Genomic DNA, 16,927 nt, shown 5'->3' with positions numbered 1-16,927 from the left:
ATGGTAAGGGAGCCGGCTACGGAGAAAGGGTCCAATATGTCATCCTAGGCCTGCAAATGAAACCCTCGATGGCCAAACACCCCTGGCAAATATTCTCCCTATAGCCGGCGCGGTTAGTCTGTTAGAGACTAGTATAAAAACTACTGGTAGCCTAAGGGGCGAATTGTTCAGCTTTCCTGGTTCATTGGTTTTGAATATACTTGGATATACAGAATTCTGAAAAATATGAATTACAAATTATGCAAATTTTATACAACCAATATCATTTTCATATCAAATTACATCTAAATCTTAATCTTTACACTAACCCGTTTGAAAAGACTTTCACAGCTTAGAGACATATGGCAAGAATAACAAATTATACAAATTATGTACAACTTAAAACAGATCTAAATCTTAAGGTCTTTACACTAAACCGTTGGAAGAGATCTCCACAGCTATGTACCCAGATACACCGCAGCCGAACGCTTCAGTAAATAAACTCTGCCCTCTTGAGGCGGCTGCGGTCAATGTCAAATATTTCGTGAAAGCGATCCTGAATTGGCGGCTTTGTGCCGGTGGTAGCTCCTGAGTGAGGAGGGAATTTTTGTGTTGGCCACTGTGCGGCGGTTTTGCGGGTCGGCGAGTGTTTGTTTACAGTCTGGATCCGCACAGAGGGAGTGAGAAGGGACAAGGGTAAGGGTGTGTTTGCTGACGATCTACCGTCTGGTTCTGCTGAAGGGCACTGCGACTACTTAACGACTTCAGAATGAGCGGGTTTTGCTTTTTTCTTCTTCTCGCGGTCGTCGCGCTGAGCGTCGCCTCCTCGTCCGGATTCACTCTCCTGGCAGCGGAGCCCGACACACATGTCCTCGGGAGGTTCAAGCAGGCCGGCCGAGAGTTTGTCGTCGAGTCCACCGCTCTGGAGGACGAGATCGTCTCGGAGATCGGCGTGGTTCAGGATGAAGGCGTCTACACTCTCTCTCGCCTGCACATCCCCGCCAAGTACCTCAACACGCGGCAGGTGCCGGGCCTGCGGGAGAAGGTGGTCGGGGAGGCTGGCGGGTTGCTCCGACGGGCGGCCGAGGCCGGTCTGAAGCTCGGGACCGTGGCGAAGGTGTACGACAGGCTGGTGCACCGCCTCTACAACTCGACTCACGGGAAGGCCATGGAGAAGAGTCAGCTCCGCTTCGCGCCCATGTACCACCTCTCCGTCGCGCGCGTGGCGCAGAGGCTGGCGAAACACGGACTCAACACCACCGACGGGCTCTGCACGGACAGTCTGTCCTACGTCCACGGCAACGGGCTCTTCTCGTGCGAGGAGGATTTCCACCGGGCCGTGCCCGTGAAGGCGGCGGTGACGAGCGCGTCCCGGGTCCGCCGACAGGCGTTCGGCGGCCGGTCCTACAGCAGGGACGTCGACGAGCTGTACCTGGACGTGCCGGAGCTGTACGAGGGACACATCCAGTGGACCTACGGCAACATCCCCGTGGCCTGGTGGAAAACCGCGCAGAGGATCGCCAGGAAGGTGGCCTGCGGATCGCCGTCCTGCAGGTGGGTTTAAGATATATCATAATTTATCTTGATAAATAAGTTGATAAGCAACAAGCTAATATCAAATTCAGGGTAATTCCAAGTGAAAAACAATCAATTATAGTGTACGAGCACAAGTGAAGACAATAAAGACTACATTGCTATTTTATGATAATGTTCTAGATCTACTTTACTTATGTGGTGTTGACTTCTTCTTTCAAAGCAGAGGGGAAAAAAGGCTTCAAGTTTGCAATGATGAGTGGTTTGGATTATTTCAAAAGGACGATGATTTTGATTTAATGGCATAAAACTATGTGGAAGGGCGCCATGATATTGTTACAAGTCATCGAAGCATTAACTTCTCCCCATGTCTTCTTCCCTGTCTTAACTGACTTAAGGAAACGACAACAACTCTCCCGTCGTGCAAGTGGGTTTAGAAGATATCTCACCAGGACAATGGCATTTTCTAGAACTCGTGATTATCCTGCATGTACGTTTTGGTGATCCATCTGCCTCATTCCAACTTTCAGCCACCGAAACTTCGACAGAGAAGAAAACAAATAGTTGTCTATAAGAAAACTCCACAATTCATCCTATCATTTGCCAACCTGATAAACTATTCATTCTATAATGAGACAAACGTTCATCTGAACTGGAAAATAACTTCATGAAAGAGAAACATGGTTTCGTCAGACTCATTGAGGCATAAAATGAAGCGTCTTCTTTTCTTCCTTTCAAGAAATCAAGAAAGCGATGACTTTTAGCATATGTATATATACTAGTATATTGAATCTTTTGCGAAGTTATCCGATTTCCCGAAGTTTTCTATTTTTACTACAAGGAGGATGCTTTGTTGCCATTGCCGTTGAAGCAAGCAAAGCTGGGCCCAGGCTTTCCCAGATTGACATTCCAGACTCCGAATTCCGCCTAACGTAAACACAGACGACAAATAACACTAAGGGGCGAACATGTGGAGAGGAGGCTGGAAAGAGTCGAAATTGGCCAAATAGACTGAAAAACATGCAAGAGGAGTTAGTCTTCTATAGGGGTACAGTTTGCCGCTCTGATATATCGGACCCTCCCGCCCTAGCCGACTCCCTTAGCATACTGTTCACTCGATTTGGTCAAGTTCTGCTATTTTTCCAGCCATTCGCGGAGTCTGGTAGAGGCTAGGGGGCTGACCAGGCGTGGTTAGTGGAAAGTAGATGTCACGGACAAGAGTCAAGTAACAATTCAGGGCAGAACAAAACTAGCATGTCCAGGATAAAGGATACAAAACACAGACGTTATACTGCAGTACCAAGGAAGGCCGCCAGGAAGCCCAGAGTCGACGTTGACCTTTGTCTTCATAAGACCTTCCCACATGCCAAATATCATCTCACAATCCAGAGGTTCTTTTCATGCTGATCACAAATATCCGGAAACACACACACGCACACACACACACACAGACACACACACACACACATACAGAGAAAGAGAGAGAGAGAGAGAGAGACACGCACGCACACAGACAGACAGACAGACACAGACAGACACGCGAGCACACACGCAGACAGACACACGCAGAGACACACCCAAGACAATACCCTTGTTTTTCATGAAGGTTACAAAACCATCGGGGAAATGCCTGCACCTTCATAGCAGGCTTTACTACATTTTGTACGATCGGCGACTTGATATTGCCGTTTTTTCTTCCTGATTATCTTCTGTTTTCTGACGGCCACCTAGTTTTCATAGTTCCAATGGTAATTTGTTTGTTGTCTCCATCATCGTGCTTTGGGATGGAATACTTATGATTCTTAAGCCCCCCCCCCCCCCACTGGACCCGCGGCACGCTGGCGGCGTCGCTGCGTTCTAAACTGGATTTGTGTTACCCTTGACTTTATAATGGGAATATCATTCAAAACGTACAAGTATGACCAAAAAGACAACAAAACACACAAAGCTTAAAAAGATTCGTTATTTTGTCGATGGATTCGTTGAGTGCTTTGTCAATTCGATCGGCCGCAGCGACGCCGCCAGCGTGCCGCGGGTCCAGTGAGAGGGGGGGCTTTAGATGTGACTTATTGGCGGTACCAAGGGCTGTGCATGACGGAATGTTCAGGAATGTCTCGACTGAAGCCCAGACAACTGCCCTGCTGAGAGTTCCCCTAACCGCTACCGACGTCTGGGTAATTGAGCTATTGAAAGACGTAAGCGGATCTAAAACAGAGATCTCGGCACCCAGCCGTCTTGAGTTATCCGTCTGAAACTTTCCCCTCTCTAGGATCAGGTGTGGCACCTGCAAGCGTTCTGCGGTGTGTGTCTGCACATGTAAGGCCGGTATAGCCGGTATATAACCACATGTCGTACATTTGTAATGAAAATGTTGCTTTTTATACGTTTCTGCCTTTTGTCAGACCACACAAAAGTTATGATACGCTCGGATATGGTATCAGCCTGAGTCAGCGATATGACATCGACTGTTTCAGATGGCAACAACTGTTTGGGGACCCGCGCTTCGGCGTAACACACCAGCTTATGCTTCGGTCCCATTTCCAATCCGTCCCTGTCGGGCCCCGGATTGGAAATGGGACCGTCACTTTGTCGTATCGCCACTAATTCTGACATTCATAGGGCTATTTGCGGAATTGAAGGTAGTACGGGAAAGGGGTGACGTCTGCCATTTCTGATTGCCTTGTTTGAAGTTGTTTCTTAGCGTTTCCTTTTCTCCCCTACCTACCTACACCCCTTACATGCCCTCCCTCTTTCTTTCTCTCTTCCTTCCCCAGTTCAAGGCCTCAGCCACTCACATGAGATCAGCTCCAAGACTCGGGTCTGCACCCTACTGGGCTTGTGTATCAAGTTTCAGTCCTCACTACCGACTTATTCCTCTGATCTTGTTCTACGTTCCCCCTGGTCACTCTGGTTAATAAGAACCTGTTTCTTGCAGGCTGACCTATAGCTTAGAGACTCAATTTGAGCTTTGTTACATAGCTTCTGTCGTATCTAGTTTTATCAACTACATCATTTTTGTCCGCGGCAGTGTTAATACTGGATACATTTCAAAGGCTGTCGATACCGATCGAGGAGGTGCCTCGAGCACGTTAAAAGGCAACAGCCTCATTACTCAAATGGGTACCTACCGGCTGTACTTCAGATCAAAGAATGAATGAATGAATCAAGTGATTAATGAATGATGAATACCCGGCTGGTGGCTCTGTCCTGTAAACCAATGCTGGTTAAAAGAGACGCCAAAGCTTTGAAGTTTATTTCCCAATCGGATTGACTGACGCATTTTATATATTTTGAAGGATTTATCCAAACAGAACCGAGAGCTATTTACCTGACAACGTTTCCGTAGTCTATCTGCTACCTTCCTCATGGTAATATTGACTCAGGTTCTACTTCGCACTGCCGCCAGGTGGCGCTTCTGTGAGAAAAACGCGGTCCCAAACGTGACTCATTTTTGTATCCCCTCTGAAGGGTTGCAGTGTGAACACATGGCTGACACTGGTCGGTCGTTACTATGGATACCATCAATTTATTTTGAACAGCTTACGTTTGCAGACACTCTCACCAGGACGATAGCGAATGACTACCAAGGCTAGATTCACCATTGGTGGGACTGTTTTCGAAGTGAACTTAAACCTACCGAGATGGTATAGACTATCGTTGCCCAACGTTAGAAATGAGGTTTTTTTCTTAATAGGCCAGAATGGCTGTAATCCATTCAACTTTGTGTGGTCTCAAAGTTCGAAACAACGACAACAAACGATACAGGTCAGAGGATCAGCGTGTCAAAAACGTTACGGATAAACAGACCGTAACATAAACCTACACAAAGTTGTGCGGCAAAAAGTCTTCACTTTTTCAGACGAGCTCAAGGGGGTTGTATGTCCTCAAACGAACCGGTAAAACTGTTTCCATCCGTTGCCATGACGACAGGGTGTTGTGGGCTGCTGGGATGGACGACTTGACACTCTGTTTTGACACGGGAGTCCCCCGACTTGTGTCCTCGCTGAAAAGTATAACTCTGACCCGACACGCCGGCTGGTGTGTGTCAACAAACATGGCCACGGTACGTGTACGCGGGTTCTGGGGCGGGCCGCGGCAAGGTACTTTCATGGATGTCGTCATGTGTGCTGGTCGGTTACTCTGTGGTTTAGAGAGACAGCAAAAACCTAACAAAGCAAAAAGCCCGACAAAAAGCCTAAAAACACGTCAAAAACCAGCGCAGCCAGAACCACTCCTCTGCTTGGAGAGTACTGGTCGATGGGGTCGTGTGGCGTAACGACAGGGTGTTTGACTCAGAACCCAGAGGTCCTGGGTTAGAGTCCCGTCATGTCATGACCATGGGAAACCACTCCTCTGCTTGGAGAGTACTGGTCGATGGGGTCGTGCGGCGTAACGACAGGGTGTTTGACTCAGAACCCAGAGGTCCTGGGTTAGAGTCCCGTCATGTCATGACCATGGGAAACCACTCCTCTGCTTGGAGAGTACTGGTCGATGGGGTCGTGCGGCGTAACGACAGGGTGTTTGACTCAGAACCCAGAGGTCCTGGGTTAGAATCCCGTCATGTCATGACCATGGGAAATGCACTTTCACGACATTCTTCACTCCGCTCAGGTGTAATAATGGTTACCTGACTAAGAAACCATTGAGTAAGAAAAAGTAGAAAAAAAAGTGAGAATCTCATGTACTTCTGTGGATGACTGTGGTGTAAAAAATGTCTGTTACCTTGTGGAATTAATCCACTCTACTTTATATTGAGTAAGAAAAAAAGTATCACTGACCTGCACACACCCTCTATGTCCCTACAGACAGACGGGGTGCGAGGAGTTCTACGAAGGCTGGTTCTGAAACCTTGTGTATTTTGTTCCTTACTGACTTGTACACACCCTCTATGTCCCTACAGACAGACGGGATGCGAGGAGTTCTATGAAGGCTGGTTCCTCCGCAACACGGACTACGGCTGCTGCAGCGTCAGGGACGAGCCCAACAGGAGTGGCTGTTGCAGGTCAGTACAATAATAGACCGATCATGTCGAACACCATATCGAACGTATAGAACCTCCTGTTCTATTTAGAACACCTCTGTCAAAAACAGCGGTGGGTGGTAGGACAGAAATGGCACATGTAAATATAGAATACAACACAGTGTATTCTGAATCGCCTGAGCTACCGGCTCGACCGCTGGTCGTATCACCGATGCAACCCACGGGAGGGCTGTGACCGAGGGAGATGCGGAATACACCGTGTTGTATTTTATTTTATGTCATGCCTGGGCCTGATACGGGTGTTCCGGACCGTGTGATAACTATCCGGATCACATAGGGTTCGGGAGGGTTATCACACAGGCTTCCATAGAATATTTCGAACGCATTTCGAGCGCGCCGGTTGCGCGGCCGTCGGAAATTCGAATACCGGATTCGGAGATTGGAATCAATGTTGCTACAGTTTCTTGTTCGAGGACACAAAACTCCCTCAACTTCTGACGCATTCCGCATTGAAATGTGTGTTTTCTCGGGTGGGTATGGCCAAGGTATGACATAAATGTTGTATTTCGCATCACCCTCGGTCCCAGCCCTCCCGCGGGTCGGATCGCCCTCCGGCCTACGGCCGTCGGGCGATCCGACCCGCGGTCGGGCTGGAACCTCGGCTGATACGGAATACCCCGTGTTGTATTCTATATTTATTGTCATACCCACCCGAGAAAACACAAATTTCAATGCGAAATGCGAAATGAAGTTGAGAAAGTTTTGCGTCCTCGAACAAAACAAAAGTTGTAACAACATCGATTCCATCCTCCGAATTCGGTATTCGAATTTTCGACAGCGGCGCAACCGGAGCACTCGAAGCGAGTTTGAATCGTTCGAATCAAACTAGGAAAGAACGGGGCCGTACCGTTAAGTACGGACCGGTCCGAACACCCATATCGTAGGTTATCGTTTGTGCTATCTATGGTGTATTTCAGTTTCTGTTTACCATTTGTTTTCATGTCGTACTAATGTCTTGTGGTAAACACATTGCTGAGCACAACCTGAGACCGATGCTGTGATGACGTTGTTATTTTTGCACTCTCGGTCCCAGGATAGCCTCGATGTCGTGCTACGTCCACCAGGCCCGTTGCTCGTGCTGCGTCATCCCCTACTACTGCGGCTGGGGCTGCATTCCCGACCCGGTGTCCTGCTACGGCTGGGACCGAGTCTACAGCTACGGCTACAACTCCTAGACCTGCGGAGACGCCCGCAGAGCCGGATTATAACCTCAACTAACATTATTCCACCGCGTTACATAAATCCGCCACTTTGAAAAACAGTGTGTTTGAGAGATCTCTAGTGTAGCACCTCCCAGGATTGCACAGTTTAGATATACAGTAGTGCATTATACTGGGGGATGTAGGGATGGGGATCTGTTTGGACGTATCTTTTCATGGTGGCGGAATTATGTACCCTGATGGAATTATTTTAGTAGATGTTATAGTTCCAACTTCATTCTGCATGTAGTACTGGAATTTGATGAGATGAATTTCCATGGGGTTGCAGGAAGGCGGGAAAAAATTGAGTCTGCGTACTAAAGTATGTAGTTGGTAGTGAATGTTTAAGACTGGGCACATTCCGTAATCATATAGCGCCAATTTCATACATTCCTGAAAGCTAAACTAAATAGTTTCTTATTTCGTCCCATTGTTCAGCTATCTTTCCTTTTATTCTTTTTCATCCATCCATTCATTCTTTCTTCCATCCATCCACCCATCCTTCCATCCAATCCATTCGCCCATCTACCCACTCGTTCATTTCTTTCTATCCATCCATCCAATCCTCCATCCATCCACCCACCCATTCATCCATCCATCCATCCTTTATTCTTCCATATCCATCTTTCTATTCATCCATCCTTCCTTCCATTCATTTTTCCATCTTCATCCCTCCCTCCATCAACACATTTCATTCATGTCATTGTCATCCTTGAGTGCATTTCATACATCTTCCACTAAATGAATTCATTTCTTCTTCATTCCATAATCCATCTGGTCATTCATTCACTCATCCAATTTATCCATCTACCTCCAATTCCTCTTCATACATACATACATATTCTTCGATTATTTATCTCATTACTCATTTGTGATAAAGGCTCTGCATTCACGTAAAGCGCCATCGTCCCCATTTTCATCCATCCAATATGTCTTTTATTCTTTCGATCCCAACAAACCTCGAGCTCGTGAGGTTACAGTTACATATCCATCAACAAGGTGTAGTAAAAGCGCCACCTAGCGCTTTCAGTTGTTTCTACAGTGTGTGAGCATGATATTTTTTTTAATATGATCCTTGTTATGTGAACGTAGCAATGATATGTATTCGTTGATTAGATTTGATTTTGAAACCTATTCCCAAAGCGAATTGTTTTGAATGATCACAAGATCTAGTGGTGCACCAATGGCTGGTGTCTGTATTGAATTAATGACACAGGACCCATCATGTAACGATATCAAGCATTTATATTTTGCTGTATAATATTACTTTTTCGACGTTAGCGGGGATTCTTTATGCTGAATAAAGTTATTTTCCGTTCATTTATTTGTGTATGTAGCGGATTCTTTGATGGTATTACGTGTCCTCAAACATCGTAAACACACGACAAAATACAGAAAAACGTTATCAAATAGTTATTTCTTCTCACCGTCATCATCTTGAAATGAATTGATAATTGTCTATGATGTATTTGAGTCCACGCGCACACACGCACGTACATACATACACACACACACACACACACACACACACACACACACACACACGTACATACACCCCCCCCCCCCCACACACACACGTACATACACCCACACACGTACATACGCACACACATACATATATATATATATATACACACACTCGCTTTCCACAAACAACTACACTAGATAGCTTATCTTCAGAAAAAAAAAACATGTTGGCCATGTTGAGTCTCTCACCTGGACGAACGGGTCCATTCTTGTTCTATAGAAGAACACAACAACAGAAGTCTGTCAACATGTAAGTCTGTGTGATACAAACCCTAGATTCGGGGGTGCCGCTAGGGGGCGCGATTTAACCAGGCTACATGTGTATGTACTAAAGTGTCTTGTTAGCCTCTACCAGGCCCCCGTCCTATCGTTGGGAAAATAGTAGAAATCGGCCGAGGTACTCCGCTATACAGGGTAGTCCGCTATACAGTAAAGTTCCGTTTCGATGGACCGCCTATTGAGCTTCACTGTATAGCGGACTACCCCTGGCATACTATTCACTCTATTTGGCCGATTTCTACTATTTTCCCAGCGATCGCGCGGAGCCTGGTAGAGGCTATGTCTTGTATCTTCCTCTATCTCTACTCTCCTGTTAGCATGCATTTTGCACGGCTTCTCCGAAACCTCTTTTAAGCGCCGAATTGTCCACACACGCTGCACATACTGCCCCAAAAGCGAGAGTTCGCGCCACACACACACACACACACACACACACAGACTGGCTGTCTAAGTCTATAAGTAAGACTGAAATAGTTTATACTACATATAGTATATACATGTATATATATACACCAGAGGGTAGCTCAAGCGGTGTAAGCATGTAATGAAGACCACTCGTGCCACTTGTATCTAAATCACTTTTATTTCTAAAGTCAAGTCCACCATCCAATAAATTATGCAATGATAACAGAAGTACACGCTAAGTAAAGCAAATACTGCAATGCCTTGGGCAGGAAAATACACATGGCGTCGGGTATCGCACACGGAACCTCCATATGTTCAACGGTATACAACAACATCTTTGCACAGCAAACAGGCTTCCCTTGCATTGCACACAAGATAGAGATTACATCTCTTTTGAATCTGGATTTGGAAAAGCATGGAATTCAAGTGGTATCATCGAAAATCCCATGATTGTGATATGAGGGATATCATGTACTTATATTATGTAACATATATTTATCAGGCATATCTTGACATGAGATAGTCTTAACTACATGAAATACATACAGCATATGCTTACGAGCCACACGGCAATGTAAGGTGTTAACTTGTTCCTGAATTTTGTACTGGCTACTGACAACGTATATAAGGCCACACCGATTCGCTTAGTTGGCTCTCGATTTTTAGAAAATAATATCTGGAATAATAACTGGAATATCAATATGAAAACAAAGTCCTAAGAGAAAATATATACCTTGGTACACTTTCACTACACAGTTTCACTAACGGGAGTGAAAAGGTGTAAGTTTCCTGCCATAATCGCTCTGTTTTCATTTTGTCCTCTCGCTAAATCCTTACTTTAAATTGTCCGAGAACCAAGGAAATTGTTATTGGCGTGGCATAATCTTTAAACAGATGTACAGCCTCTGTTAGTCTTTGTCGCTTTGCCCATCTTGTCAAATAGTCGCGAACAAATATGACAAGGACGAACAACCACAAACCAACGCACCGCATCTGCTTGGAGATCACGGCTTCACAGCCTATAACTTTTCCTTCAGGAATGCCTCTAGCTTTAAGGTTGCATCCGCCGCAAGTTCCCGGATGTCCTCTTCTTTTTCCGGAGTCACCTTTCCGTTCTTTTTCCTCCACCATCTTTTACCACGTGACCACAGTCCCCGGCGTGCCCGCCCACCAGGACTTGCAAAGCTTACTCCGATCTCCGGGATATCAAAACTGAGCCGTGAATCGGTTCTGCGTAGTGCTTCTTCTTCAGAAAGGTTGTCGCGCGAGGTCTTCCCGAGGGAGTAGTCTCGCATCTCGGCGTCGAAGGCCCTGACGCCGCCGTTGAGTTTGTCCACGTGTTCCTCCAGGTCCTGGAACTCTGCAGCGAGGCTGTTCTTTTCCTCGCGAACGTTTCTCACCACGCCTTCCAGTCGTGTCAGCTTGGAGTTGAGGGTGTGGACGAAGTCTCGCTCGTCTTGCACCATGGTCCGGAGGTGCGCTCGTAGCGCCTCCAGTGGCGAAGGGGCATCCGCCATCCCTTGATGACTGGAACCCAGGCTATCAGGCTCTCCCGGATCCTTCCTTGGCGAGACGGCACAAGGCTGATGTTGCGTGTTTGCTACAGGAGCGCACGGTCCTTCCAACAAACCCAAACTATCCCTTTCTGGTGCTTCATGCACTTCCAGGGACTTTCCTTCTCTTTTATCGGCCTCAGACTCCGCTGGGTCCGTGCTATGGAAGCTGGCATGAGGTTTCTCTGTAGCTGAAAGCCCCTGGACAAGGCGTGATCCCTCATCAGGGAACGCTTCCGCGTCGTTTTCCTTGGAAGATGTTCGCGAGGGCGCCTCCAAACTTGAACTCTCCTTCACTGTGTCAAGTCCATGTACACATACGGGTACCGAGCCTGGGAGGGTTTCTTCACTCAGCAAAGCTGTTCCCGACATATCTTCCTTGTTACGACCACGAGTTTTGTTTCAAAGAAGGCCAGAATATAGAACGCAACGGGATGGAACGGAGGGAACCCGTCTTCTGTCAGCTGTCGGGTGTGCGTCGCGTCGGCAGCGTTCGAAGTGAAGTTTGCCTGCGCGTGTGTGTGTGTGAGGGGCTTGGGCAAGCCGTTCTGTGTACTGTGTACCGTACACAGGGTGACCACACAGAACAAAGAGTCTGTGTATCATCTGTCTACACAAACTTGACTTGATGAATGAAATCCTATAGAGATGGAGCGTCCCCCCCCCCCTCCCGAAAAGGGACGACAACAAACTATGGTGTCTAGGATGGGAAATTCAAAATATGAAGAATGTTGCGACATGCTTTGGACACTGAAAATATGTCGCAACAATCGATTGGAAAATAGTAAAAGCACCGGATATTGAAAATGGTTAATCCCATTGTTGCTCGATCCGCGGTAATCTTCTTCCTATCTAATTCATTTTCCATTTAAGGGAGAGCGTTACGTATATCAGGATTCCGTGGACTATCATGTTTTATCAGCATTCATTTCAAAGGAGCAGCACATTTTTCATGTAATCTCAAAACAAGGGCAACACAGGACAAGTAGTCCATCGTATTTCTATGAAAATTAAACAAATTGTAAATATGGCAGTGATTCCAGATTTTCTTTTTCATCTCAAAGGTAACTATATCATGCAGGTTGAGATTGTCAGAAATGCCGAGAATGTGGTCTAAGACTTGCCCGTCTTTACCACCAAATATTAACCTGTCTGTTGCGTGTTGTTCCTCACAGTGGGATATTTGTTGGAGAAACCCTCCCAGCGCAACGACACGTGCTCGTCTGTCGGTCCATATTGTTTGTTTATTTGTTTGTTTGTATATAGTCGGTAAACGTGAACACATCGGATTTGCATGATAAGCAAATCCCGTAAGGCCCGTGGGTAGGGGGATTGCCACACTTGTCCGTCTGATTTCCGTATTCGATATGTCTGCGATAACGTATGCGGGGAAGAAGTTTTTTTTACTTTAGCCCACCGTTGTGTAGCCTGCTGGTTATCGAACCAATAAAAAGATACGGATTCGAACGCAAGCTTTACCTTAGCCTAAATATGTCAATACGGAACCCATACGGACTTAATATACGCACAAGTGTGACCGCCCCCTAACTGACCGGGCTGGTAGGTTTGATCCACCCACACGCGGGATGGAGCTCTACTCATGCCTCCCCATTGCTTCCACCTCCCTGTTTCCTTTGTAAAGAGACCAGTTTTAGCCAGATAGAAACAGCCCCAAACTGTGAGGAGACATACAATAAAAATTGCTTTCAAGTTGATGGATATCACGGTGATACAAGCCTGGGTAAGATGGTAAGTTTGATCCACCCACACCGGGAGGGACCTCTACTATATATCGATAAGTGTGTTCGTGTGTGTGTGTGTGTGTGTGTGTGTGTGTGTGTGTGTGTATGTGTGTGTTGGGGGGGGGGGGTATTCAGTGCTGCAGCACGCTTATTTTCTGAACCACTCAACCTACGATATACACTCAGGCTGATAGCCTACCGTATGTACAGCACACCGAAGTAGCAACATGTCCTTTGGGTGTCGTAAATCACCACACTTGCATACTTACAGATCGAACACGCCCGAACCGGGTGGAGATACACAATAGAGAATGCCTCACATTGCTTGCAAGTACCTGGTTCCTTTGTGTACAATGTAGCTGCGGCCGAGTCGCAACATTACAGCACTAAATTATTCATAAGCTACCTGCGAAGGAACAATATGACGTCCTTGCGAAACAGATGAACAGTAGAAAAGACACGTTTTGGCCAATGATAAATGTCACAGCGTGCTTGTAACTTTCATTTGGTCGAGAGAAATTACTATATCACGATGTACAAAAACCTGCTCAAAGTTTAGCAAGGTCTTCTGTAGCGTTTACAAGACACCACACAACACGTGACATGTACATAAGACCTGTCCAACTTAAAAAGTGGAGGCGCACATAAGAAGCACCTTCATATTGCTTCCAAGTCGCTTGTTGCTTGGTGGAATCAAGGACATTATATTATATGTCCTCGATGAAACTGTGGGCGATTCACAAAAGAACAATACTAAATATTTCATGAGGTATACCAAGGACATAATGTATTGAGTATCCCTAATGATACAGCTACTCGCGGACATACAATATGTGTTGTCCTTCACATCAGAGTTAGGGACAGGGACAAAATAGGATCGGCAAGAAAAGTTTGACGAATGATACACGACACGGCGTGTTTGAAACTTCCTTTTGGACTGAAGCAATGACTATTTTCATTTCTAGGAAAGATCTATTCAAACTTTTGGATTGTCTACCATGTCCACAGAACACCGACATCGTTTCTTTCACATGTATTAAAGCCTTGTTGTAGACGAACAATAGAGAACCATCTTCCTATCACTTCCAATTCTATGATTCCACTGTGTAGATGTGGACAATTCACAAAATAACAGCACTAGATATTCCATAAGGCACCCTTAATGCTACTAGTACAGATTGGAATTCCAATCTCTACTAGGAGAGATTGGAATCCTTCTACTGAATTGGGATCTGAATATTGGAATTCCAATCTGTCCTAGAACAAATGGGAATTCTATCAGGACAATCTCCAATTCTAACAGGCTACTGGCGGACATACAATATGATGTCCTTCATACGGAAGTTATTTAAGGACAGGGACAAAATAAGATCGTCAAGAAAAGTTTGGCCAATGATACACGACACAGCGTGCTTGTAACTTCCTTTTGGACGGAAGTAATGACAATCTCTATTTTATTATTTTTTAGAAAAGATCTGTTGAAACTTTGGTTTGTCTACCATGTCCACAGAACACCGACATCGTTCCTTTCACATGTATAAAAGCCGGACTAAGGCCTGGTTGGAGACTCACAATAGAGAACCATCTTCTTATCACTTCCCATTCCGTAATTCCACTGTGTAGCTGTGGAAAATTCACAAAATAACAGCACTAAATATTCCATAAGGTACCCTTAAACAGCTACTCGCGAACATACAATATGACGTCCTTGATACCAGAGTTAAGGACAGGAACGAAATAGGATCGGCAAAGAAAGCTTGGCCAATGATACACGACACAGCGTGCTTATAACTTCCTTTTGGACGGAAGCAATGACTATCTCTATTTCTAGAAAGATTCTGTTAAAACTTTTGCATGGTCTGACGTGTCCACAGAACACCGACATAGGGACCTTATTTTCATTTGGGTATTTTCACAAATTAAGAATAAAAGCCACACCGCTAGACATAGAAAAGCTTGGAGTCTGACAAGGGAGGGGTTCCTCCAAAGGAGCAATAACGCCCTGGAATGATGATAAAAAAGTGAAAACCGAGCCAGACCAACTTGTGTGGAGACATACGACAGAGGATGACGTCACATCCCCATTGCATCCAAGGCCCTGGTTTCCTTGTAAAACAGTGAGCGATTTACAAAAGACCAGTTTGAGCCAGATAGAAACAGTCCAAAATTGGGTGGAGACACACAATAGAAAATGCCTTCCTATTGCTTCTGAGTCCCTGGTTCCTTTGTGAAGCTGAGGGCAATTTGCAAAAGAGTAGTCGTAAATTTATAAAGCCTTCGCCATAATTATATGTCTTAATGGGTACCACAGTAATAAAAAGCCCCATATACATGAATGATACGGGGGCGCTTGTGCTTGCTAGAATTCGTTGCCACTATTTAGATTAGAATCGTAAATGCCTTGGCAAGTCCTTTTTATATTTGTAGATCCATTCTATATCCATTGTTAACATTATTACAGGTGAACGTGTAGGGACAGGTAAAACTTGCCACATATAAATTCACCTAGATAAATATGGTCTTGAATTGTGTTTGTTTGTGTGTATGTGTGTGTGGGGGGGGGGGGGTGCTCTTGAAAATAAACCTAAAAATATGACGTTTCTCCTGCCACTGAATGCTTTCTCTCAGTTATTACTTCATGCAGCATTTATTGACCTTCATTGTTGTTTATATCATCAGCTTGGAAGCCGCTACATGATGCTGAACTATATGTGTACATAACCTAGTTACCTAGACCTTCTTCCTCTAGTTCCTAGTGGAAAACTAGTCAGTTATAACAGCTTCACTCCAGGCATATCGTTCCACCGCCGCTACCTTCACTTCGTTCTAGCCGAGGCCCATCTTCTCCAGAGCATTGATTATCTGTCTTCCCCAATCTTTTGATGACCAGTTTGCCCCCTTGAAATCTTATTAAATTTGACAACGATCAACGGGTATTCACTACTCTCCAACCTCTGCTTGGAGAGTAGGTACTGTAAATACAGAAATGTTCGCGGTGGTTTTATTTTCGCGGTTTTCGCGGCGACCGTTTCACAGCGAACTTAAAACCACCTCGAAATTTTTTGTCTAATACTGAAGCAATATGTCAGACTATAGCACTGCCGCAAACTTAATACCACCGCAAACACTCAATTTTGGCCTTAGCGCGAAAAAAACCCATGCGAACTTAAATGCTTTTACGGTATCCGCTTGTTACGAACACAGGCGAGAGAAAAGTCAGTCCTGTCTGTCGTTAGTATTCTGCTGCTTCCTCGTCAGAAGTGCGCCGAGGTGAAGGACATTTCTATCTGATGTCCTTGCAGAGATGAAGGACACTGATGACGTCTGTACCAACGTCACCTAGCAACCAATTACAGCAAACACTATGACAACGGTCTTAACAAAAGTCCCAAACACCCGCCCAAAACTGTCAGACCTGTTGAAGTATCTGCAGGGCAGTAGACAGTGGACGAGAGAGAGTTAGAGTGAGTGAGTGAGACAGGAGAGCGCCATGGGGAGGTCGTTTCGGCGCTTGTTGATCCTCCTGGCAGCTTACATCATGTACACGGGCCCGTGTGCGGGTGAACTAATGGATTACGGTAAGTTAGGTGTAAAACGTACCTGAAACTGGGTTTATTTTGCCGCTTGGGAAATGATTTGCCATCACATCGTGTTCTGCCGCGTCGGCAT

The 16,927-nt window shown here is 45.7% G+C and overlaps 1 protein-coding gene across 1 annotated transcript; it reads left to right on the top strand.

Annotated features, from left to right (window-relative positions):
- The first annotated feature begins 470 nt into the window (after positions 1–470).
- Positions 471–9,076, top strand: LOC136444979 (uncharacterized). The gene is made up of 3 exons (XM_066442808.1): positions 471–1,533; positions 6,413–6,514; positions 7,587–9,076. The coding sequence occupies exons 1-3, from the start codon at positions 749–751 to the stop codon at positions 7,726–7,728; spliced, it is 1,029 nt and encodes a 342-aa protein (XP_066298905.1). The 5' UTR covers positions 471–748; the 3' UTR covers positions 7,729–9,076.
- The last annotated feature ends 7,851 nt before the right edge of the window (positions 9,077–16,927 follow it).

Source organism: Branchiostoma lanceolatum, chromosome 11, assembly GCF_035083965.1.
Source record: "Branchiostoma lanceolatum isolate klBraLanc5 chromosome 11, klBraLanc5.hap2, whole genome shotgun sequence".
NCBI lineage: Eukaryota > Metazoa > Chordata > Leptocardii > Amphioxiformes > Branchiostomatidae > Branchiostoma > Branchiostoma lanceolatum.
The sequence above is the reverse complement of the archived record's forward strand: the minus strand, read 5'-3'. Positions and strand labels throughout refer to the sequence as shown.

Excerpts from the sequence above, each read along its gene's own strand:
- LOC136444979 (XM_066442808.1), top strand. The coding sequence starts at position 749 with ATGAGCGGGTTTTGCTTTTTTCTTCTTCTCGCGGTCGTCGCGCTGAGC. Across the intron at positions 1,534-6,412 it reads TGCGGATCGCCGTCCTGCAG|ACAGACGGGATGCGAGGAGT; the intron begins GTGGGTTTAAGA and ends ATGTCCCTACAG. Across the intron at positions 6,515-7,586 it reads AACAGGAGTGGCTGTTGCAG|GATAGCCTCGATGTCGTGCT; the intron begins GTCAGTACAATA and ends TCTCGGTCCCAG.